Consider the following 27,007-nt stretch of genomic DNA (forward strand, 5'->3'; position numbering starts at 1 on the left):
AATTGAGGAAAAAACATACCTTGTGATGTCAGGGGGCAACTTGCTAATAGAAAAGGTAGCTATTTGCTGAGTTATCAAAAAGCAGAGGTACCTAGTTCTTCTTTAGACAGTGTGATGGATAATGATGAGGCTTAAAATTGATACGTGGTTCTGAAGTCCCAATATTTTAAAAGGTAAACTTTCTAGTTGGTTAAGCTTAGAGTGTAGTATCTCTTAAGTGAATTTGAGACAAGCTGTTGCTTCCTGGTATTGAGAATTTCCGTGTTTCACTAACCTGAGTCAATTATGCCCCTTTATTTCTGCTCCATGCTGAAAGCCATTGTCTCTGAACATGTAACTCCAAGCTCTGCATCTAACTAGGGCAGTTTCATTTTCCATGCAGTATCCCTATCCTTTGCATGTGACAGGCAGTGATGCAGTATGGTCAGGTAATGGGGCCTGATTAGGCTTGGAATTTAGAAATCCCAGAACCAAACCCCATGCATCCGGTACAGAGCAGTTCTTGCTTCGTGCTCCTTTCAGCTGCACCAAACCACCCAATCAGAGGCAATACATCTGGCTCACTGATATGATGCTTTTGGTTGCCAGGCATTGTGTAGGCTCTGTGACCTCCTCCAATGAGACTTGTTGTAGAAGATTAGATATGCTGGCCTGAAGTTTTACTTGCCTGTGTTTGCCTACATGTTGGTTCCATTTCCTCCTTATCATCATCTTGTGCCTTGCTTTTAACCCCCTTCTTAATTCTTGAGTCCTTCACCCACTTATTACTGTGTCTTTTCACCTCTACATCAGGAATGGTTTTCCTCTTTATCTGTGACAAGCATCCCACCCTTTCCTTCTTCAAATCCCTCCTCTAAACTCTGTACTCTGACTTAGACTTTGTTCACCTATCTCTCTGGCACCATCTAACCTTGCTTTTGTATGTTAATTGTAAGTTAACTTTAAAAAACAACCCCTCCCCTCAAAAAAAAACAAACCAACAACAAAAAACACACAAAAACAGAACCTCTAAGATATTTGCAGCAAACTAAATATTCTGGCTCTTGGAACATATTAAGGCAGCATTCCCTTTCTCTTTGTTTCCTTCATTTCTTCTCCCACTTTTCCAAAATTAGTTGACATTCTTCTTATGTTACCTAGCTTTGGTTAATTTTATGTCTCTACTGACATGCAATACTTTACAGATGTAAGACCATCATTCCTTGTCACCCTATTCTTAAAATAAAAGAATTGGATTTTAATTCCCAAGGGAAGCAGGAATATACCATGTAGAGCAACTCTTTCGTTGTCAGCCACATAGATTTTTAACCTTTTACTAAATACTAAATGAGAACAATAATCCTGTCAGAGAGCAAATACTCCCTCCCCTGGCTGAAGGGGAAATGTGAAAAATTTGAGCAAAAATCATTCTGCTGCTTTTGTGTAGGAGAACAGGGGAAAAATATTTCCTATATAATTTAAAATTATAATTTAAAAATTCTTTTAGAAGAGCTGTAGCACCAAAATGGCTGAGGTTGAAAAATTGAAATTTGGCAAGAAATAGCTCTCCTTTAGGAGAAGTGCCTTTGAATTTTCCAGTAAATATTTTGTTTTGATTTGACTAAGGCCATGTCTACACTACCAGCTAAATCGGCACTGCTGCACTCAATGCAGTGGTGTCGATCTAGTGGGTCTGGTGAAGACACGTTAAATTGGTGGAAGAGTGCTCTCCCATCTATTTGTGTACTCCACCTCCCCGAGAAGCGTAAGGGACGTTGGCTGGAGAGTGTCTCCCATCAACATAGCACAGTGTAGACACCGCAGTAAGTGGATCTAGCTCCGTGTACTTCAGTTATGCTATTCATGTAATTGAAGTAGAATCATAGACTTTAAGGTCAGAAGGGACCATTATGATTATCTAGTCTGACCTTCTGCACAATGCAGGTCATGGAATCTCACCCACCAACTCCTGTAACAAACCCCTAACTTATGTCTGAGCTACTGAAGTCCTCAAATCATGGTTTAAAGACTTCAAGGTGCAGAGAATCCTCCAGCAAGTGACCCGTGCCCCATGCTTCAGAGGAAGGCAAAAAACCCTCTGCCAGTCTGCCCTGGGGGAAAATTCCTTCCCGACCCCAAATATGGTGATCAGCTAAACCCTGAGCATGTGAGCAAGACTCACCAGCCAGACACCGAGGAAAGAATTCTCTGTAGTAACTCAGATCCCACCCCATCTAACTTTGGGCATATCTACTGCTAGTAGTCAAAGATCAATTAATTGCCAAAATTAGACTATCCCATCATATCATCTCCTCCATAAACTTACCAAACTTACTCTTGAAGCCAGATATGTCGTTTGCCCCCACTGCTTCCCTTGGAAGGCTGTTCCAGAACTTCACTCCTCTGATGGTTAGAAACCTTCGTCTAATTTCAAGTCTAAACTTCCTGATGGCCAGTTTATATCCATTTGTTCTTGTGTCCACATTGGTACTGAGCTTAAATAATTCTTCTCCCTACATGGTATTTATCCCTCTGATATATTTATAGAGAGCAATCATATCTTCTCTCACCTTCTTTTAGTTAGGTTAAACAAGCCAAGCTCATTGAGTCTCCTTTCATACGACAGGTTTTTCATTCCTTGGATCATCCAAGTAGCCCTTCTCTGTACCTGTTCCAGGTTGAATTCATCCTTCTTAAACATGGGAGACCAGAACTGCACACAATATTCCAGATGAGGTCTCACCAGTGCCTTGTATAACGGTACTAATACCTCCTTATCTCTACTGGAAATACCTCGCCTGATGCATCCCAAGACCGAATTAGCTTAACTTAGATGGATTAACTGCAGTAGTGTAGACCAACCCTAAGCAATGAGTTTTGAAAATCTCACTTTTTGATTAAAATATACTAAATGGACTGTGTGTGTGTGTGTGTGTGTGTAGCAGGGATAGGCAACCTTTCGCATGCGGCCCGTCAGGGAAATCTGCTGGTGGGCCGGAACGGTTTGTCTACCTGCAGCGTCCGCAGGTTTGGCCAGTCGCAGCTCCCACTGGCCCACGCTGCTTCTCGCAGCCCCCGTTGGCCTGGAACGGTGAACTGCATCCAGTGGGAGCTGCGATTGGCCAAACCTGCAGATGCTGCAGGTAAACAAACGGTCCAGCCTGCCAGTGGATTTCCCTGATGGTCCGCATGCCAAAGGTTGCTGATCCCTGGTGTATAGTTTAACAATGGTTGATGTGAAAGTAGTAAATGCACTCGTGTAGAACCTAAGTTAGCTGTATATTGCAAAATTTAGTGAAAGTACCTAGTGAGAGCCTGCTCCAAACACCTCTGGAGTCCATGGAAAAATTTAGTGTATTTCAGTGTATCTTATTTATTACACAGCTGGCAAAGTAAATGCTTCACAGTTTGTAATGCTTGCTGGAGATGGGCTCCCTCTTGCGGACTTTATTAGGTGTATGAGATGTGGTGTTCCTATGGTGTCTAGTCACATTATGACATTTCTTTTCTGTTTTCTTTCAAAAGTAATTAGGAAGTGTTGTTTAAAAAAATAACTAAGAAAACATTAAGATTGCACTCTAAAGTGTGAAGTCAGGAAAGGATTGCCTGAACATCCATAATTCTGTCCCCTTGTGTATGCAATGTAAGAATCTTTAGATAAAGGACCACTCGCTATTTCTCAAATACAGTATAATGTATCATTTTCCTGCAACCTGTCATACAATTTTTTTATATATTTTAAGTATTTTAATGAAACAAAGATATAGTTGACTAACTAGTTGAAATACATGTTTAACAGCTAAGTACTGTTCAGTTTTTGAAACAACAGCACTGAGTTCTTCAGGTGTTATATAGTGGATGAGGCAGTCAACTACAAAACAAATTGAGCTGCAGACTATACTTCCAGTAATTTTTCCACTATTACTCTTCTAATTGTTCTGTAGTATGTTATGTTGTTTGATTTATTATCCACTTCATACAAAAGTCTCTAGTGGACTTCAGCTGGTGCACACAATTAATATACAGTACTACAAGTTGCTACTGTGCATTTGATAAATAGTATTTTGTCTTATAATTGAAGACTTCATTGTAATCTGTTCACACAGGAACAGAGTTAAGGCTGCATTTTTAAACTTTTGCCTGTAAAAATCAGAATCTTAATGTTGTCATTGATGCACTGTAGTTTCTTGTATTGAATTGATATGTTAAGTATCCACTTCTGTGATTTTTATTAACAGTGGGTAAAATTTTTTAACCTGTTATGAGCACCTTCCTGTTTTGTTGGGTTCTTGCCTTGGTATATGATTGTAACTATTTAATATTAGTGGTGACTTTTAAAAAGTCTCCTCTTACTATATATGTAACTAGGCAGAGAGTGCATAATATTCAAGATGAGTAATTTTGTGTAATGAAAGTTTAACTGTCAACAGTTCCTGAAAATGTACTTAAAAATGGTAACATTTTCATTTCTGCTATTTTAAATGTGTCCAGCAGATGGAGGTAAAACTTAATGAAACTTGCACATAAACAGGAAGTAAAGTGCTGGGATATCTAAGCTGTTTGCCAAATGTGCAAGATTGAGTTGTTTGTTTCAGAATTGTTAAAACTTGTTTTATTGCAAGTTTCCTCTTAAATCAATACAAACAAATACAAAAAAGCATCCTAGTGGGCTGATTAGGAAAGCCTTGTACTTTGAGATTTCATTGAGACTGTACAATATTCATCTAAAGTTAACTCTGCCAATAGATGAAGGCCTGCAAAGTATCTTTTATACAACTTTAGCACCCAGTCAGTACAAGGGGAGCATAAATATTTACTTTTCAGTTTATATTGTACTGCTGTATTCTCAAGGTAGTCCAACTGATTGGGAGGTGGGGTGGGAAAACAAAACTGAAGTGATAATGAAAAGAAAGGGGGAGAGGAGAACTTGTTGATGGCCACTTGCGTATACCAATGTAATGTTACTTTCTTCAGGTTTTTTCCCCCCAATAAATGTTATAATATATTTACTGAATGGGGGGAGATGTATGTGTATAAATATTAATATAGTAATATCCCAGAAGGAAGGATGTAGTTCCCATCAACCCTGTTAGTATACATATATTTGAATCACAGCTTCTTAAAAATCATAATCTTGCTTAACCTCAAGTAACCATTCTATAATCCACTTAAACAAAATGACACAAAAGAACATGCTTCTGAAATTTACCTGCTGTTCAGTGTATGTTTTTATGTTGCAAATGCTTGTTCTGTAAGTCAGTTGTTTACTTTTCTTGTGCATAGTAAGTATACATCTATCATAACTCTTGAAACTTTGACAGCTGACTAACAAAACCAGTCAAATTCAACCTTTCCATCTGATTTCTAGGTACCTAAATTAAGGCCACGTAAAGTGCACAAAGTGAAAGGAAATGAAATAAAAATAACCTCACAAACTGGCATAGTACTTCCCCTTTTGTATAAATATGGGAAACAGGAGAAATAATATTTCATGCTCATTGGTTTACTTACAGGGAAAGGGACTATACATACCTGCTTCCTCTCACCCAGTACTTGCAGTTAAGAGTGGCTGAGAGGCTCTTGCTGCAGTTTCCCAAGGGTGGCACGACTAGTGGCAGGATTTTCTCAGTTGAAGGGCCCTTTCCTTTGGAATTTGCTTTTCTTCATTCCTTGAGTCTAACAGCATTTGGGAATGTGGCACACACACACATTCTTTAGCATTTGACTGGCTGCCTCCGTTATGTTGTTTCATGTGTGTTTGGGGTTTTGTGTAATTTTGTTTTCTGTAGCTGCAAGTTAGGGCTAAATTTAATTTTTTGTGCAAGTCCATTGACTTTACCAGCAATCAACTTGTACAATAGGATTTAAATCAGTCCATTCTAGCCAAAGGAAGGGAGAAAGTGGTGTGTGTGTTTGGGGGAGGGGAGGTGCGGGCATGGAGAGAGAGGGAAGTGGTTTGAAAATTACTGAAAAAAAATTGCAGGGGGAAAAAGATAATCCCTTACCTTAATCAGAACTAAATGCAAATCTCACCTCTTTCATAGATTAATAGATTCTAAGGCCTGAAGGGACCACTGTGATCATGTAGTCTGATCTCCTATATAACACAGGCCATAGAACTTCTGCTCTAGAAACTATTTTGAAGATCTTTTAGAAAAACATCTAATCTTGATTTAAAAATTGTCAGCAATGGAAAATCCACCACAAGCTTTGGTAAATTGTTCCAATTGTTAATTATCCTCACCGTCAAACATTTACACCTTGTTTCCAGTCTGAATTTGTCTAGCTTCAATTTCCAGCCTTTGGATCATGTTACACCTTTCTAATAGACTGAAAAGCCTATTAAATATTTATTCCCCATGTAGATACTTTCAGACTGTAATCCAGTCACCCCTTAACAATCTGTTTGTTCAGATAAATCAATTGAGCACTTTGAGTTTATCACTATAAGGCTTGTTTTCTAATCCTTTAATCATTCTCGTGGTTCTTCTCTGAACCATTTTCAATTTATCAGAGTCCTTCTTGAATTGTTGGCACCAGAACTGGACACAGTATTCCAGCAGCGGTCACACCAGTTCCAGATACAGCAGTAAAATAACCTCTCTACTCCTATTTGAGATTCCCCTTTTCATGCATCCCAGGATCTCATTAGCTCTATGGCCACAAGCCAGGAACTGGTCTGATGGCTTTCAGGCAGATATATAAGCTTCAATGGAGGAACAGCAGCTCTCTGCTTAATGTCACTCCAGGGCTTCGAATTCTCTCCTGCCTGGTAGTGACAACAGACTCCCTATGCCTTAGCCTGCTCCAGCCCTGCTTCTAGTCCTGTTCTTAGTACTGCCCTAGTTTTGTTCTCACTCCGGCCTTGCTCCAAGGCCGCTCTAGACTCCTGATTCTGGCTCTGACCCCCTGGCTCCAACCACTAGGCCTAACTGCCATGGCTCCCACCACCAGGACCGACCATCCCCATCACGGTTTGACACGTATTAAAATGCATATTTTTGGTGCCCAGTTTACCCTGCAGTACAGATCATTCTGAATCTTTGACCTGTCCTCTTCATTATTTACCATTCCCCGTTTTTTTTTTTTGGTCTTTTGCAAACTTTATCAGTGTTGTTTTTTGTCTTCTTCCAGGTCATTGATAACATTTTTTAAAAATAACAGGGTCAAGAACCAATCTCTGTAGGACCTCACTGGAAACAGAACTACTAGATTACGTTTCCCTATGTACAGTTACATTTTGAGACCTATCAGTTAGCCAGTTTTTAATCCATTTAATGTATGCTACTTTAATTTTATATCGTTCTAATTTTTTAATCAAAATGTTGTGTGGTATTAAGTCAAATGCCTTACAGATGACTATTATGTCAGCACTGTTACCTTTATCAACCAAACTTGTAATCGCATAAAAAAAAATCAGGTTAATTTGACAGGATCTATTTTCCATAAACCCAAGTTGATTTGCATTAATTACATTACTGTCCTTTAATTCTTCATTAATTGAGTCCCATGTCAGCCGCTCCATTATCTTGCCTGAGATCGATGTCAGGCTGACAGATCTGTAATTCCCTGGGTCATCCCATTTACCCTTTTGAAAAACTGGCACAACACTAGCTTTCTTCCAGTCTTCTGGAACTTCTAAAATGTTAACAGTCCATCAAGCTCCAGAGCTAGCTCTTTTTTAAAACTTGTGGTTGCAAGTTATCTGTACCTACTGATGTAAAAATGTCTAACTTTAGTAGGTGCAGTTTAACATCCTCCATCGATACTAGTGGACTGAAAAGCATATCATCATACGCTAAGACTAATATCTGTCTTCCCCGCCCAAACACAGAATGGAAACATTTATTGAACACTTCTGCCTTCTCTGCACTATTATTATTAATTCTACCACTTCCCTCTAGAATTCAGGATTCTTTTTTGTTCCTAATATATTTAAAAAAACTCCTCCTTATTGTCCTTAACTCTGCTGGCTATGGATATCTCCTTGTGTCCCTTTGCTTCCCTTATCAGTGTTTCACAATTCCTAACTTCTGATTTATATTCATTACTATCAACTTACTTTCTTCCATTTGTTATATATGATAATTTACCCCCCCCCCTTTTTTTTTTACAGCTGCCTTCACTTCGCCTCTAAACCACTTTTTTTTTAAATCATCACAGCCTTCTTTCATAGAAGATTAGGGTTGGAAGAGACCTCAGGAGGTCATCTAGTCCAACTCTCTGCTCAAAGCAGGATCAACCCAAACTAAATTATCCCACCCAGGCCTTAGTCAAGCCAGGCCTTAAAAACCTCTAAAGATGGAGATTCCACCACCTCTCTAGGTAACCCATTCCAGTGCTTCACCACCCTCCTAATGAAATAGTTTTTCCTAATATCCAACCTAAACCTCCCACACTGCGACTTGAGACCATTGCTCCTTGTTCTGTCATCTGCCACCACTGAGAACAGCCTAGGTCCATCCTCTTTGGAACCCCCATTCAGGTAGTTGAAGGCTATCAAATCCCTCCTCACTCTTTTCTTTTGCAGATTTTCCCAGTTGTGGGATTGACTTTGATGTAGGGCTGGTTTACACCTAGGTTGGCTTCACTATATTGCTCAGAGTTGTGAAAAATTTCACACTCTGGGATGTAATTAAGTTGACCTAAGTCCTGGTGTAGATGTCACAGGGTCAATGGAAGACTTCTTCTGTTGATGTAGCTTCCGCCCTTAGGGAGGTGAATTTACTACAAAAGAAGAAGAACCTCTTCTGTCTCTGTAGTGTCTATGCTGCAGATGCATTGTTGCAGGTAGCTGTGCTGCTATAGCATTTCTAGTGCAGCCATATCATTATTGTTCCCTCAGTAGGTTCTAAAAGGACTACTTATCCTCTGTGTTGGAAAGGAAGAAATACAAATTACTAGAATTTCTGTTTTAAATACTTGGCACCAATCACATCATCTGAGCACCTCCTAAATGACTATATTCTTCTTCGAGGAGTGTCCCTATGGGTGCTGCGCTGTAGATGTCCTTGTGTTCCTACTCTGCTGATCAGAGAACTTCGGTAACAGTATCCATTAGGTCTGCAGATGCGCTGTCTCTCGGGAGGCTAGCCCGCATGTGTGGGCTAAAACCCCTCAGTTCTATCTCAACCACCCCTGTTCATTAGTAGTCTAAGGTTATCTTTTTATTTTCCATACCTGTAGTTAGGGCTGGTCTCCCTGAGGAGATTGATGCTACTGCAATTGATTCAGCAGCGATCGATTTAGCAGGTCTGGTGAAGACCCACTAAATCGATGGCAGAGTGCTTGCTGGTCGACCCCAGTACTCCAGCTCTCTGAGAAGAGTAAGGGAAGTTGACCGGAGAGCGTCTGTCAACTCAGCACCGTGAAGACACTGGGATAAGTTGACCTAAGCTATGTCTACTCTAGCTACGTGAATAACATAGTTGGACTTACCCTGTAGTGAAGACAAGCCCTTAGTCTCCTAGTTACTGTTCTAGTTGTAATCTTCTTTTCCTTTCTTATTTTATCTTTGAAAATAATAAAAAAAAGACTTCAATTTCTTTCCTGCTTTTTCTCCCCCCGCCAGGGACCCTTTTCCCCTAGTGAGATATGCCCAGTTTGCTGGGCTTAAAAAAGTGCTTCACTTGTAAAGAGGCAATCCCGGGGGCGGACAAGCACTCTCAGTGCATTTGCTGCCTTGGGGAAGGCCATGTATGACAGAAGTGTGGTCTTTGGCAATAACTCTGGCCTAAGATCCCACAAAGACAGAGTGCTCCACCAGAAGGTCATCTTCAATGAGGCAATTCTGTGACCCCAGTCGCCTGGTAGACATAAGTTTTCCCCACGGCGTTCTACATCTAAGGGCTGTGGGTCAAGGAAACAGGCTGCAGACCCCTCTCATAAATCATCTGAGAAGAGACAGAGAAGTCCCCATAGTGAGCCCTGAAATAGCTGTAAGCGATCACCATCTCAGTATCGTCTGCACCGAGACCATCTCAGTCCAGCACCCATGGCTCACGGAAACCAACAGCGAACAGCACCACTCGCAGGCCCACGGACCCGATGGGTATGGGCATGGGCATTGACTCATCGACACTGAAGGACAGGAGTAAGCACTCCTCTAAAAAGATGCTCCCGGTGCACAAGTCCACATCACCACTGCCAGCGATGGCTTGCCCATTACAGGAACGACCGGTGCAGGTGAAATGCCAGAAGCTATTGTGACAAATTTAAGGCCATTATTCAGGAGGGCCAATTAGTGGAAAGACATCGCTGCAATCTGCCACTGATGCAGCCAACAGGGTGGCTAGGTGAATCGTCATGGTTGTGGTGATGCGATGAGCATCATGGCTCCATTTGTCAGGCTTCCTGAAAGAGGTACAGTCCACTGTTGAGGATGTTCCTTTTGAGGGCACAGAGTTCTTTGCCAGCAAGACTGATGCCTCCCTTCACACCCTTAAGGACTCCAGTACTAGCCTCCGGTCACTGGGCATCTATACCTGGACAAAAGGGACGATTTAATCCTCAATCCCAGTATAGACTACATGGGTCTCAGTACCAACGTCAACACTACTACAAGCCACAAAGAAAGAAAGGGAACTTTCCTAAACACAAATCACCTGGTCCACGATCTTTGTCCCAGCCCTCTACATTTAAGCATAATTTTTGACAGGCAGGTTGAGGTGCCGTTAGACCACTCCCATTGACCAACACAGCCAACCATCGGTCCACACCCATTTTGCCATGATTGGTAGAACTCCTCAGTGCCTGGGAATGCATAATATTGGACCAATGAGGCCTCAAGATCGTTCAAACTGGGTACTCCATCCATTTTACTTCCCTACCCACTCTACAACACCCTTCCCTGTTCCTCTTCAGGACCCTTTGTCACGTGATTTTACTATGACAGGATGTAGAGCAAAACCTACAGTTAGGAGCCATAGAACCAGTACCTCAGCATCTACGAGGTAAGGGGTTCTACTCTCGTTATTTTCTCTTATCCTAAAAGAAGGGAGGTTGGAGACCCATATTTGACCTCTGAGCTCTCAACAAGTTTGTCAAGGCTCAAAAATTCAAGATGGTCACTTTATCAATGATCATTCCAACTTTGGAACAGGGAGACTTGCTTTTGGCCCTTGACCTTTAGGACGCCTGTTTTCGTATCTCAGTCCTCCTGACTCACAGATGATTTGTCAGATTCACTGTGGGACATGACCACTACCAATACAGAGTGCTCCCCTTTGGCTATCATCAGCTCTGAGAGTAGTTTCCAAGGTTCTTTCAGTAGTGGCTGCTCCTTTACCTTTCCAAGGGATAATGGTCTACCCCTACCTGGATGATTATCTCCTCAGAGCCTGATCTCTCAGAAAGGCTCACCAAGTCATCAAAGCGACGGTGAACTTGTTTACAGAACTGGGTCTACAGATCAACATCCGGAAGTCAACCTTCACTCCAGTGTAACCTGGAATTCATAGGGGTCGACCGTGACTCGTTACAGGCCAAAATCCTCTTGCTTCTACACAGGTTCCTATCTTTAATCACGCTCATAGACACCTTTCAGAGTAGCCTTTAGATACCAGCCGGGCTTTGCCCCCAACTCTTGGGGCATATGGCAGTGGGCCCGGCGGTGATACTGCGTGCCAGGCTTCACATGCAATACCTCCAAATTTGGTTCAGCTTGGTTTACTGACCAAACAAGGACAGACTAGACAAATCTCTATCACCACCCACCAGAATCAAAAACTCCTTAGACTGGTGGAAGGACCCATTCAGCATTTGTAAGGGGATCCCCTTCTTGCAGGCATCACTGTCGTTGCTCCTCACCACTAACGCATCACTCATAGAGTTAGTCGCGCATCTAAATGGCCTCAGAACACAAAGCAAATGGTCGCCCATGGAGATAGCCCTTCATATCAATCTCCTTGAGCTAAGAGTGATCAGGAGCGCCTGCACCCATTTCCTCCTGCTGATCATGCACAAAGATCCTAACAGACAACTTATTCTGCATGTACTACATCAGTTGACAAGGGGGAGCCAGGTCACCCTCTCTATGTGCAGAAGTGATAAGGCTATGGAATTGGTGCATCTCCCACAATGTTACACTGTCTGTGGCTTACCTCCCAGGTGCACAAAACTCAATAGCGGGCAATCTCAGTCACAAATTCCCACAAGATGATGAGTGGGAGATACACCTGACAGTACTTCACAACCTATTCAGACAATGGGGGACACAGTCCACAGACCTGTTTGCCACTCACCTGAACCAGAAATGTCCACGCTACTGCTCCAGAGCGGGGATAGGGTAATGCTCCTTGGGTGATGCTCTCCTCTTCCCTGGGACAGGGACCTTCTCTGTGTCTTTTCCCCATTTACCCTACTGTTGAAGGTCCTGCTGAAAGTAAACAAGGATGGAGATCGTGTCATTCTGATTGCTCCTGCTTTTCCAAGACAGACCTGCTACTGTCACAGCTTGTGATGTGCCCGCCAGTCCGTTTCCCGGCCATTCCACACCTCTCGCAGAACAGAAGATGTACCCTACATCCCAACTTGGGGATTCTCCACCTGAGGGCATGGCTTCTGTTTGGTTCCAACACCTAAAAGACTCCTGTTCAAGAGTGGTACAAGCGGTTCTATTACACAGTAGAAAGTCCTCAACACAATGTACTTACCTGCAGAAGTGCTTCAGGTTTCAGATTTGATGAACATCCCAACAAATCTCCCCAACTTCTGCGTCTCTTCCACAGATCCTAGATTATGCTTTGACCCTAAAAAGGTCGGGTCTATCTCTAAGCTCTCTTATGGTTCACCTGGCAGCTATAACAGCTTTCCACCAACCTGTAGAGGGGTTCTAAGTGCTGTCACGCCCAACCACTTAAGAATTTCCTCGAGGATGTAGTAAACCTCTTCCCTCAGCTTCGACTCCCTACCCCCACATGGGAATTAAGGACTGAGTAGGCCCCCCCTTTGAACCCACGGCCACCTGTTCACTGCCGTGCCGATCAATGAAAACTGCCTTCTTCATAGCAATTACCTCTACCAGGAAAATAGGAGAGATTGTGGCTCTGATGGTACATTCCCCTTACTTGGTATTTTTTTGGACAGGTTTATGCTCCGACCCCATCCAAAATTCATCCCTAAGGTAACCTCCCCATTTCACATGAATCAATTGATTCACCTTCCAATCTTCTATGCCAAGCCACACCAAGATGACAGGGAAGCTATATTATATACACTAGATGTCAGGAGAACCCTGGTCTTCTACTTGGATAGGACAAAGGCCTTCAGGAAGTCCCTTAGGCTTTTCCTCTTCATTGAGGAAAGATCCAAGGGCTCAGCAATATCAGCCCAAAGGCTCTCCAAGAGGTCTCGAATTGCATCAGACTGTGTTATCAAGTTTGCAACTTGACCCCTGCAGACTCTGACCTTGTGGAGTGTGCATGAACAATCTCATCCGTCACCACCTTCAAGAATGTCCCTATCTCAGAGATTTGTAGAGTGGCGACATGGGTGTCAGTCCACACTTTTGCAGAACACTATATGATCACTGGGGACTCTGCCTCTGATGCCATCTTCGCCTCGATAGGTCCGTTACCGATGACAGCATTGACTTCGAAGTCCCGGCCCTCCAGAAGGGGAACTGCTCGGGAGGCACCTACAGTGGAGCACCCATAGGAATGCTACTTGAAGAAGTTACTCACCTTGTGCAGTAACAATGGTTCTTCAAGATGTATGTATCTACGGATGCTCCACAACCTGCCTTCCTCCCCTCTACTTTAGAGTTCTTGTCTATGACTCTGCAGTAGGGAAGAAACTGAGGGGCATTAGCCCACACATGCTGGCTAGCCTCGTGGCACAGCACAAGGAGAGAGAGAATGCATGTGCGGGCCTTACAGACACTCCTACCAGAGTTCTCTGATCAGCAGCGCAGGGACGCAAGCACACCTACAGTGGAGCACCCGTACGGGGACAAATCTTGAGGAACCATCATTACTGCGCAAAGTGAGTAACTTCTTATGGTAGGAAAATATATTGTTTCTCCTTATATAATGAGGTGTCAGACTGAAAATGCTACAGAGAGCAAGCCACTGTTGGTTAGAAGGGCTCAGTCAATGTCTTATCTGTTTTGTTACACCACTAGCTTAGTTGCATGTTAAAATATAAGCCAGTGGTTCTCAGCCTGTTTACCATTGTGGGCTGCATATAGCGCTCTCTCTGTTATGTGGGCTGCATCCACATAATATATATACTACCTGAATGGCCCTGAGGATTTCACATGGGCCACAGCTGTGTGCTGATCGGGTTTCAAGCAGTCTGCAGACCGCAGGTTGAGAACCAGAGATATAAAATGTTTCCACATAACATTTATTTGAAATGTATGGAAAAATCATTTCTGCTTTGTACAATGACACTTATGGGATCACAAAAATCATTGTAAAATAAGTTTCCCTTTTACAGTAACTGATGTGGGAATTAAATTCAATATGACTGTTCAGTAAAAACTTTTCTGTTTCATTGCAAATAAAACAGTAACCGTATAACAACGTTGTTTAGTAAATATAAGTAAATATATTGAAAATACCTTACAGAAAACTTCTGGTAATAATTATAATGTTGAAACATGTCATCTAAAAGATGTTAATTTTTCATTTTTGAATTTACTACTATAAGAATAGGTATGTTTCTATCATACAGTTCATATTTGAAGTGTGTATATTTAGTGTACCCATTGCTGTGGTGTGTTGGCACTAGTAAAATTGAGAACAAAATCTAAAGACCCATTTCAAAAGACTGAGCTTTTTTTCCACAGCTCCCCATTTTAAATATCACTATGATGTGTATGCTATCACTCTTCTTTTGTTGTAGGAAGGCTTAATTCTATGTTCAGCACATGGGTATGCACTAGATGACCTCTTGAGGTCCTTTCCAGCCCTACATTTCTATATCACTTTAAAGGTGGTAAGATCTGAGCTCAAACTGTTACTTAAGGAATGGAGTTTCAAATATGACTGTGCCATAAAGATTCTTGTCCCTGGAAACCTCACACTCTGGGAACACACTGTTTGATCATTGCTCTCATACTGGGTTGTGGAACGATATAGTCCATTCCTGAGAGTTGGTTCCCCAGCCCGTTTAGGACTTGGGAGATCTAGAGTAGGATTTTGAAGTGCATGCTGTATTGGAGGAGGTTGGAGAGCATGCAAAGCCCTGGAGTAATATTTTCCTCTCAGCCTGTGTTTCTTAAATGAGACCCAATTGCAGCTGCCTTATGGCTTCAGTTTTCATTCCCAAGTGCAATGTGTGTGGCAGTAGTCAAGTTTATTGGTGACTGTAGTATGGGTAGACTGTAGGTAAGTCAGAAACTGATAAGGAGGAACACAGTGTCCTGCCCAGCTGGAGATGAGAATAGTGGAAAAATGTGTGTAACCACCAGTGACTTTGTCAAGAAGATCTCAAACTTTGCAAAATCTTGATTATTGCACAGATGCCCAAGGTGGAGGTCTAGAGTAATCCTTTCATACCTTCTAACCATCACCTCCTCTGTCTTGCCTTTTTTCTGTTTTAGCCAGCAGCTTATTTCAGATAGACACGGGTAAAATGGAAATATCTGCATTTGATGTAGAGATGGTGTTATCTGTGTATTGCTGGCATTAAAGTCCATGTTGTGCCTTGATCCCCTCTAAAGGGAAGAATAGGAGGGGGAATAGAACTGAGCCGTGCAAGAATCAGTGCTGAGATGAGACATTGTACTGGAAATTATTATTCTGTATAGACAGCTTAAAAATTATCTGTAGCATGAAGTGGTACCATCTTGAGGTATAATCCCTTCAGGTTTCACAAACTAAGCAATTCAGGGTTGCTATTTGATGTCGAATGAAACGCTTCACAGAAAAGCCCAGTGTTCTGCAGGAAATGGGGTTAGTCATTAGGCAGGTGACACTTTAAGAGGAATCAGTATTGTGCTGGTGCTCAGGAATCTGCGTGAGCACTAGGCTTAGGTTGAGATTTACAAAGGTATTTAGGCATGTAAAGATGCAGGTAAGTACCTAGTGAGTTTTATAAAAGTGCCTGAATTAAGTGTCTAACTCCCATTGCTTAGGACCCAAAAACCTTTGTAAATATGGCTCTTGGAAACGTGTTAATAAATTGTGAATATCTTTATAGCTTAAAAATCCCTGGTCAATCTTCACAAGAAAGGATACTGTAGAAAAATGCAGTTTTAGTTATTGCAGCCGGTCTTCAAAACTTCCCAACAGTTTCAATTAGGTAAGGCAGTATTCACTTTTGGCTTAAAATTTCAGGGCATTGAGGTTGCTGCCTTTCAGTGATGGATTATATGAATCTTATGTATATTTAAGATGTTCATTTATATTTATATATAAATTATTATACATGCTCTGTGTTTATCTAAAAAGCCTACCTAGTTGAAAGACAGTATAGTGATGTCAGGAATTTTAATAAGTTTTATTTTAAGATTCTTCAGTTTTGAAAAGTAATGTAAACATTTTCTTCTCATTTATTTCAGGTTTGTGGAATCTTGCTTCCCTTTTTTCCAATCTTTGTTTGTTTGTGTTGATGCCCTTTGCCTTCTTCTTTCTGGAATCAGAAGGATTTGCTGGCTTAAAAAAGGTAGGTAAATATATTATTTGTAGACTTATTAATGTATAAATACCAAGTCCCAAAGCTGTAATTACAATAGTATTAGGCTATTTCGTTTAGAGTGTGGCTGCAAAGGATAGTGCATACAAACTATTGATTTTACTGCAATTACATACAAATAACTGGTACAGTAGCAAAAAAATTAATTGGCTTCTGTACAGTTTGGACCACTGTTATGAACTGGTTTCCATGAACTTGTTTTATTGTAGTAAGCTAATTACATACTTTATTGAATTTTTTAGGCCTTGTCTGCACTAAACAGTTAGATCAAGCCAGCTACGTTGTTCAGGAATGTGAAAAATCCACACCCTTGAGTGACGTAGTTAAGCTGGCCTAACCCCCGGTGTAGACAGATTAGGTTGATGGATTCTTCTCAGGAAGGTGGATTACCTGTGCCATTGGGAGAACCCCTCCCTTCGGCATAGATAGTGTCTACACTGAAGCGCCACAGCGACGCAGCTGTAGTGTTTCAAGTGTAGAGAAGCCCTTATAACTTTGGTTGCACATCTGTATATACCCCTTATTTGCTGTTTGATGTAATTATTTATTAAATAATTTAAAATGTGCTCAGTGTTGTACAAAACATAGTATACAGACAGGGACTGCCCTGGGGAAATTAAGATATAAGCAATGTAAATTGAAGTGGTGAAGGCTTCCAGGATTCTTGATGTTACAATGCAATGGCACCTGAACCATAGTTAAGCTAGTGTTAGAGTTGGGTTTTAGCAGGAGCTTTAAATCTTTGTTGTACAAATCTCATTGAAATGGGAAAAGACTATACATAAAATACAAACTTTGAGCTCTTTGAATTTTCGTAGTCAATTGGCAAAAAATGAATCCATACAGAGAATAAGTCTAAAAATTGCTCCTTTTTGTAGCTTCACTGTCTTTTTTTGTACCCCTTTTGAAAGAAATCTAAATCACTCCAGGACCTGTCCCATGTTTATATTGTTGCTCCTCGTGCTGATTCCTAGAATATCAGTTATACATATATAGTGTTTGCCTATAGAGTATTTTATAACTCTTTAGCCATAATGGAAAACATATGTGCGAAGGTGAACCTGCTCAATTTTAATTGATGCCAAATCTGCTGTAGCACAAACACCATAACTCACATCCAGCAAGGGTGATGGGGAGAAAGGCAGACTTTTTCCTTCGCTTCTCCTAAATGTTGTTTAAATTCTCATTCAGTTTAGTAAGGCCACGAACCCCAGCTTTGAAGACAGCTATGAAAGAGCTTCTGAACTCTCCCTTCACACTGTCTTTTTATAAATAAGCTAGCAGGAAGCTTATGCAAGGTCACTGCAGGTACGGATCCCGAGTATCCACTATACTATACTGCTATTCAGAGTGACTAAACTACTTTGCATTATTCCATCTCTCACCACTATAAATCACATTCCTCATCCAGAGCCAGAAATAGAATCCACGATTGGTGATCATCAGTATTCTGTTTTAACTAGTGAATAGCAGTGTGTTGTGTTTCCCTCGGTGCCTATCCATAAAATAATGGTTCTCAGCCTTTCCAGACTACTGTACCTCTTTCAGGAGTCTGATCTGTCTTGCATAGCACAAGTTTCACCTCACTTAAAAACTATTTGCTTACAAAATCAGACATAAAAATACAAAAGTGTCACAGCACACTTACTGAAAAATAGCTTACTTTCTCAATTTTACCATATAATTATAAAATAAATAGATTGGAATATAAATATTGTGCTTACATTTCAGTGTGATACTTGAGCCTGTTCTTCATTTGTGAGCCTTGTCTGAAGTCCAAGTCCTGCTGCCCGGGGCTGAAGCATATAGCTTAGCTTTACAGGGCTCCTTGTGTGATGGGGCCCTGGGCAGTTGCCCTGCTTGCCAGCCCCAATGCCGGCCCTGCACTTGAAAAATCCCCCACAAACCCATCCCGTGTTGCCCCCCGGGGGTCACAACCCCAGGTTGAGAAACACCGTTCTAGATGAGTTGAAAACCTCCTGGAAGATCTGCATACCCCCAGGGATACATGTACCTTGGTTGAGAATCACTGCCATGGAGGATGCAGGTCTGTGGCAGCTCTCATCTTGAGAGCTTGTCTCTTTATCACCAGCTGTAAAGGCATTCATTCCTTTAGTTCTGGAAATCATCAGTTCAATACTCTGTTAGCCAAGATGGCAGCAGTCACATTTACAGGTGTCCCACATTGGCATGTTTGTGGGATGAGAAGTATGCCTCATACTGATGATGATGGAGGGCCCAGAGGAACTGGGAGCACTATAGGAAGCCTGTTCTCCAGGCCACAGCCATTTTCCAGTAGTCTGTGAGAGGCTACAGAGTGTTTCAGGCAGTAATGGATACAGTCTATTGCAAAGAGATTCCCTCCAACTGACAGGTTATGTCATATCCTCCATCTAAGCATGGAGGAGTGTTCCGTATGTATACCTTCAGTAACTTTTAAACAAGAATAAAATGTTATAAAGAATTTACTTGCTCATCACAACTACACACACTTTTCAGGAATGTTGAGGTAGTCAGGAGCAGGACCATCAGCTCAGTTTCTCCCTCTGATTCCAAGGTAGGTGCAGCTCTTAATCTGGGGAAGTGTCCACTGAGGTACACCGATGCTGTATAGAAAGCCCAAGAAACTGGCAAACAAAAACTGTTTAGTAGCAGTTAAAGTTGTGGCAGTTCATCCCCCCTCCCCCAACCTTAAAAGAATGGAAGCCATTCAGAATGGAAGCATTCCTTTCCACCTTAATATTGTCTACAGTACTATTGATAATGTACTCCCTCACTCCATAACGTTTCACTTCCATCTTCAGCTGATACCAAAAGCAATATGCACCCTAGCTACATCAAACTTGTACTCTAACTCAAAACCTTAATAATCTTAGGTGTCTTAAGACAGAGTAACTGCCTAAATGCATAGAATATGTGACAATCAAATATGCTGGTCTGTTGATATAAAAGCAAGTGAGATCACTGTTTGTTTTGCATTAGAATGCAACAACTGTGGCTTCTTTGCATCACTCAGGTGGTATAAAGGGATCTGGCTGCAAATTCCACTGATGTAGGAGGGGAACTTCTTGCGGCACATATGTACCAGATCTGGAGCTTACACCTGCCAGCCCTCTTTCTTGCTGGGAGTGAGGCAGAGTAGAATTTTGCTATGCCAGTCCTCTGCTTGCATAGGGTTCATTTAGGACCCTATACTAGTGGCACAAATAGAGGATCCTGGCAACTGCTCTAAATTGGATCAGGGTCACAGATGAACTTCTTAAATGGGGAATCTCACCTGGTTCCCTGATACCCTATCCATCCTTCTGTGCTGAGCAGAGCTCTGCTGCAGGAGATAATGCAGCCCAAAATACCTAATTGTTTAATAACACCGTATTTGGTATTATAACATTGTTTTTTGAATAATTTATATAGCCATCCCAAGTAAAAATAAATACCAAAACTTGTATAGAAAGGAAGTATCTACAATAATATAATAAAGATGGTACAATTTAAACTGCTCAGAGCAACAAAAGATTCTTTTTCGGGTGATTGTGGACACAGATTTCACTCTTGGTGAGCATGTGTTCAAGATTGGATTCCTTTTGCATAGCAGCATCCATGGGTACTCTTGTGCTCCCTATAGTCATGAAGAGTATAGTGGATTCAACTACCATTCAGTTCCTGCTTACCAACCATGGCTGCAAGATGGAGCTGTGTGCAGTGACCCTGGCCCTTGCTGGGTGAGATTTAACTTTAGATTTAGTCATAGTTAGTTAGTTGAATTAGGTTTCCTTTACCAATTGACTTAAAACAAAAACAATATCCAACTTCATAGTTAGTTGTTTTTTTTTTTTTTCCCCTCACAGTCTTTTCTTCCCTGGTACAGGGTTTAAGAACTGCCCCTCTTGTGACTTGGTTATGTCTGTTAGTGATGGGTACTCCTGATGTCTTATTTGCCTTGAGGAGGGACACGTACTGAAGCATTATTCTATATGCCATTCCTCCTTGAAGTGCATCTAGAAGTCAAGGGAAGCAAGACTCAAGTTCTTGCTCCTTGAGAAGTCCATGCAAGCTGCCTCTGACCTTGAGAGACCAGAGAAGCCTCACCAGATAGATCAGTTGCTTACTCCTACTGCCTCTGTATGCTGTGACTTGTTTCTGGGCTCCTGGGCCACTTGTACTTATAGATCCCTTCATCAGCTGCATTTGTAAAGGGCAAGAAGGAGCTAGACATAGGTCACCTTCCCAAACTCCCAAGTAAGAATCACTAAAGCCATAACTCTCTCCAGGCATCTATCAAGTGCCATAAATTGGAGACCTGCTCTGGCACCACTGTGAGCAAGACGGCCTAGATCAGGGGCAGGCAAACTTTTTGGCCTGAGGGCTGCATCAGGTTTCAGAAATTGTATGGAGGGCCAGTTAGGGGAGGCTGTGCCTCCCCAAACTGCCAGGCTCCTGCCCTGTATCCAAGCCTCCCTGCTTCTTGCCCCCTGATGGCCCCCTGGAACCTCTGCCCCATCTACCCCCTCTGCTCTGTCCCCTGAGTGCCCCCGGCTCCCGTGCCTCTAACTGCCTCCGCCGCCCCCATCCACCCCCCCCCCGACTGCTCCCCCGGGACCCCTGCCCCATCCAACCACTTCTTCTCCCTGACTGCCCCCCGCTGCTCCATCCAACCCCTCCTGTCATTCCTGACTGGCCTCTCCCCTCCTGTCCCCCCCCCCGGGATCCTTGCCCCATCCAACCACCCTTTCTCCCTGACCGCCCCCGGAACTCCTGCCCCCCATTCAGCCCCCCGTTCCCTGTCCTCTGACTGCCCCAACCCCTATCCACACCCCCGGTCCCTGACCACACCCTGAACTCCCTTGCCCTCTATTTAACCCCCCTCCCCCACTCCCTGCCCCCTTACCGCGCTGCTGGAGCACTGGTGGCTGGCGATGCGGCTGCACCAGGACAGGCGGCTGCACCAGAACAGGCAGCTGCGCCGCCTGACTGGAGCCAGCCATACACCGTGCAGCACAGAGTACCGGCTCAGGCTGGGCTCTGCAGCTGCGCTGCCCAGAGCATTGCGCCTGCGACGCAGTGAGCTGAGGTTGCGGGGGAGGGAGGACAGTGGGGGAGGGGCCGGGGGCTAGCCTCTCGGGCCAGGAGTGCAGGGGCTGGGCAGAACGGTCCCGTGGGCCATAGTTTGCCCACCTCTGGCCTAGATGTTTCCTCTTACCCCAAGACTGCACTGCCCTTGGTACCAAATCATTGGCACAACCTGGCATCCAGAGCCTTGGCACTGAGCACTTCCCTTTTCGTACTGACATCAGTTACTTCCCTTGGTACCTGCTGATGCCAAGAAGCTTCAGTGCTCACCATCTCTGCCTTAAAACAGTTTGCAGCACCGAGTGACCTTTCAGTGGGCCTGGTACCAGGTCGCCTCTGCTGGAGTGCTTAGTTTATCATGAAATCTGCAGTGCCTCAGTCACCACATCTCCAGTTGTGTCTTATTAGTGCTGACATCCCCATGCTTTAAACAAGACATGCCTGACAGGACTGCTCCTCCCTTAGAGGATGTTTATTTTTTCTCTTCCTCAGCAGAATGTAGTGGAGACTTTTCCTTTGCTCATGCCCCATCTCCCACAGGAGAGGCATAGTGGGAGTCTAGACATGAATTGGTCGGGGTGCTAAGAAGAGTTCAGGATAACATAGGGAACGCTTACAAATGCAGAATTATGTACACAGAAACCTGCATTCAAAAATAAAACAGTGTAAAACTTTAGAACCTGCAGGTCCAGTCAGTCCTATATCTTGTTCAGCCAATCGCTAAAACAGACAAGTTTGTTTACATTTGCAGGAGATAATGCTGCCTGCTTCTTGTTTACAATGTTACCTGAAAGTGAGAACAGGTGTTCGCATGGCATTGTTGTAGCCAGCGTTGCAAGATATTTACATGCCAGATGCGCAAAAGATGTATATGTCCCTTCATGCTTCAACCACCATTCCAGAGGACATGCATCTGTGCTGATGACGGGTTCTGCTCGATAACCATCCAAAACAGTGCAGACTGACGCATGTTCATTTTCATCATGGAGTTGGATGCCACCAGCAGAAGGTTGATTTTCTTTTTTGGTGGTTTGCGTTCTGTAGTTTCAGCGTCTGAGTGTTGCTCTTTTAAGTCTTCTGAAAGCATGCTTCACACCTCATCCCTCTCAGATTTTGGAAGGCACTTCAGATTCTTAAATCTTGGGTGTAGTGCTGTAGCTATCTTTGGAAATTTCAGATTGGTATCTTCTTTGCATTTTGTCAGATTTGCAGTGAAAGTGTTCTTAAAATGAACAACATGTGCTGAGTCATCATCCGAGACTGCTATAACATGAAATATATGGCAGAATGCGGGTAAAACAGAGCAGGAGACATACAATTCTCCCCAAGGAGTTCAGTCACAAATGTAATTAACACATTTTTTTTAGCAAGCGTCATCAGCATGGAAGCATGTCCTCTGGAATGATGGCCGAAGCATGAAGCGGCATAGGAGTCTTTAGGTGAATCCAAAAATATTTATTAAATTTCAATTGGTATTCTATTGTTTAACAGTGCGATTAATTGTGATTAATTTTTTGAGTTAATTTCGTGAGTTAACTGCGATTAATCGGCAGTCCCTAGTATTTTGGTTTTTTTCATAAAGCTATACTTCATTTGGTCATTGAAGGAATTGCTCACCTTTTTTTGGATACAGCTCTGCAGCAGCAGATTTTCTTCAGAGTTCATGGGACATTTTAGTGAAGGAGTAAAAGAGATAAGCAAATGGCTACCTTTGTACTTGTTTCTAGTTTAGCAATCTGTGTTTGTACCATTCATATAGTGGAATTCATCATCATTCCAATACAAAATTTCTGTGCAGGTGCATAAATTGATCTTAAATACAATAAACCCAGTAAATCTTTTTTTCCCCACAGTATGTAAAAGATTAAACAATAGATTAAATGGAATCTTGAAATTTTACTTTTAAAAATAAATCTATGCTTTACTACTTTCAAGAATATATTTAAGCTTTACCCTTATTCTGTGCTCCCTATTTTAAATTACTCTCCATCTTTTGATTCTTCCTCCAGTTTTTGCCTCATTGATTATGAATGCTCATGTACTGTCTTAGGCCAGGTCTACACTGCAGAGTTAGGTTGACACAAGACAGCTTTCGTCAACCTAACTATGGAAGTTTCTAAGTTTAAATTTTGCTCCCGCTCACTTAACTGCCCAGCTACACCAGCTTAATAACTCCACCTCCACAAACGGTATAGAGTCAAGGTTGATGTAGTTCAGTTGACACAGTGTTAGTGTAGACACTGCGTTGCTTACGTCGACTGTTACTGAGGGCATGTTATACACTACAAAATTAAGTCGACCCAATTTACATTGGTGTACAGCTCCCACAGTAATTATATTGCTTGTGTGTGTCTGCACTTCGCTTCTTGTGTTGGCAGCGTGCATCCTCACCAGGAGCGCTTACACGGATGGAAGTGTCGGTGTGGGGCATTGTGGGATGGCTTCTTAAAGCCAGTAACAGTCAATGTAAATAATGCAGTGTCTACACTGATACTGCGTCAACCTAACTATGTCAACCTAAACTCTATGCCTCTTGTGGAGGTGGAGTTAAGTCAGTGTAGTGGGCAAGTGATGTCGGTGGGAGTGAAATTTTAGTGTAGACCCTTACAGAGTTAGGTTGAGATAAACTGCCTTGTGTTGACCTAGCTGTAGTATAGACCATGGCTGACTTTCAGGAGCCTTCCCACAATGCCCCACATTGACAGTACAGTCAATATAAGTGCTCCTGGTGAGGACACGCAGTTCCAACACAGGGTGCAAAGCATAGACACTCACAAGTGATGTAATTACTGTGGCAGCTGTATGCCAACATAAGTTATGTTGACTTAATTTGGTAGAGTAGACTTGGCTTTATTCTTCAGAGAGACAAGGTGCAGGGCCAATCAGAGGGGGGACCAGGAGGGCCATTTGGTCTGGGCCTCAAGCTCAAAGGGGGCCTCAAATTTAGACACTTCCTAATTTTTTGGCATTTGATAAGTTTCACAACTTGTTTTTATGCGCATCCCTATCGGACCAAAACGTGGCACACTCCCTCAGCTTAGAGCTGCAAATTTAAGCAAATAAGAGATGTGAAAAGCATTTGTTAAATAAAAAAATATTCAAATTATGTCTCACTCTTTTTTTGGTGCCTTATTTTGTTTTTATGTGTCATCATTTTTCATTTTTTATTATGGCTGGGGCCTCAAAAGCTGGAAATGGCCCAGGCCTCTCTGGAGTTCAGAGAGGGCCTGGGTGAGTGAGATAATATATTTCATTGGACCAACTTCTGTTGGTGAAAGAGACAAGCTTTTGAGCTACCCAGTGTGCTTCCTCAGATCTCAGTGTCGCAGCTAAATACAAGATAAAACATAGTTTAGCGTAAGTAGTTAGTGTATATTTTAAGGGACCATTCAAGGTGAAGTGGCCCTTTAATATTCCTGTAGTCATAGGGCAAAAGGGGGGTTAGTGGGTTACAGATTGTTGCAATAAGCCATGAATCCAGTGTCCTTTATTAAGACCATGATTTTTAGTGTCTAGCAAAGTTATGAATTTAAGCTCCCAGACTTGTCTTTTTGAAAGTGCAGCTTTTCTTTAATGATGAGGACTGATAGGTCAGATATAGAGTGATCGCTTCGTTAAAAGTGTACACCCACAGGTGATGGGATGTTTTTGTCTTTTATCATTTTCCTGTGTGAGTTCCTTTGAGAGCGTAATGATTGTCTCGTTTACCCCCGTAGTTTTTATTGGGGCATTTAATGCACTGGATGAGGTATACAACATGTTGTGATAGACATGTGTAGGACCCATGGATTTTGAACGCTGTATTGTGGGGGATGTTGAGCATTGTAGCAATGGAGATATGTCTTCAGGTTTAGCATCTGTTTTTCTGGTGCTGCTTTGAGTTGGTGTGTTCTGGTCTGAGGGGAGCTTGCTTCTGATGATGAGCTTGCCGAGGGTGAGGGGTTGTCCAAAGGCCAGAAGAGGGGGTTCAGGAAAGATTTCTTTTGGGATTCTTCAGAGTATGGCAACTGATAGAGGGTATTTTAGAATGATAGTGACTACTGTGTAGGATTTTAGAAGTACAAAAACTGCAAAAGTATTCCTAGTTTTTGAATAGACTTGTGGCAGAAGTTGAAAAATCTGAATTTTATATAGGGTGGTTTTTTTTTTTTTTTGAGGAGGGCGAAGGCTGATTACTTTGACTTATGGCTTCATAGCCTTCAGGACTCGAGTCACTCTCAAGTCCCTGGGTCTTCATACTTTGTCCCTACAGCAGAGACATTTTAAGCCCCAGCCCCTGCCTCGATTCTACCAACCGCAGAACAGACAAGACTATTCTAGGAGGTGTAATAGCAGCAACAGGAGGAGGCCTCCTCCTTCATCTGCTCAGTGCTCTGGGCAGGCGAAACAGTCCTCTGGTCAAAAACAAGCCTTTTCGAAAGTGTGCCCAAGTGCGACGCACCAGTTCAAACACTGGATCCAACTACCTCACCTTTTTGGTGTCGACTGTCCCACTTCTTCTACCATGCATGGTCCCGGATCATGTCAGATCACTGGGTGCTCTGCACTGTAGAACTGGGATATTCTCTCCATTTCAGCGCCCGCCCGCCCGCCCTCCCAGGCCCCTTCCACGTCAGTCTTCAGGAACCCCTTTCACGAGTATCGTCTAATGCAAGAGGTGCAGCTTCTACCAAGAGCAGGAGCAATGGAGGAAGTTCCTCAGGAGCTAAGGGGCAGGGATTTTTACTCCCATTATTTCCTAATCCCGAAAGCCAAAGATGGTCTCAGACCTATCCTGGACCTGCGAAACCTCAACAAGTTCGTGAGGAAGCTGAAGTTGCGCATGGTCTCCTTGGCTTCCATTATCCCTTCCCCGGATCCGGGAGATTGGTGTGCTGCCCTCAACTTGAAGGATGCATATTTTCATATATCTATAACCCTGTCTCACAGAAGGTTCCTCAGGTTTGTGGTAAATCACAATCATCAGTTCATGGTCCTCTCCTTCAGCCTGTCAGCGGCACCTCAGTGTTCACGAAGTGCATGGCATTCGTGGCTGCTTTCTTGTGGAAGCGCCCGGTGCAGGTGTTTCCGTACCTTGATGACTGGCTGATCAAGGGCTGCTCCAAAAACACAAGTGGAGGTGCGTAAGCCTGTTAAGAGCAACATTCAACGCCCTTGACCTTCTACTGAATGTGCAGAAGTCAACCCTGTGCCCCGTTCAGAATTGATAGGGGCAGTGTTGGAGTCAAGACAGGCGGGAGCATTTCTACCAGAGTCATGATTTCAGACCCTTTGCAACATCATACAAGATATCAGACGATTCCCTACCACAGCAAGG

At 42.8% G+C, this 27,007-nt stretch overlaps 1 protein-coding gene across 4 annotated transcripts in view; it reads left to right on the forward strand.

The window, feature by feature from the left end:
* Positions 1-27,007, forward strand: part of LMBR1 (limb development membrane protein 1) — a 154,667-nt gene that overhangs the window by 48,005 nt on the left and 79,655 nt on the right. For 2 of the 4 annotated variants that reach the window (XM_077808371.1, XM_077808375.1), the window contains one exon: positions 16,487-16,590. In XM_077808371.1, coding sequence (XP_077664497.1) covers positions 16,487-16,590 — 104 coding nt within the window. Of the gene's footprint in view, positions 1-16,486; positions 16,591-17,821; positions 17,929-20,265; positions 20,343-27,007 lie in introns of those variants that run through there. The other 2 variants (XM_077808372.1, XM_077808374.1) reach the window with 2 other exon arrangements.

The sequence above is a fragment of the Eretmochelys imbricata genome, chromosome 2, assembly GCF_965152235.1.
Source record: "Eretmochelys imbricata isolate rEreImb1 chromosome 2, rEreImb1.hap1, whole genome shotgun sequence".
Taxonomy (NCBI): Eukaryota; Metazoa; Chordata; order Testudines; family Cheloniidae; genus Eretmochelys; species Eretmochelys imbricata.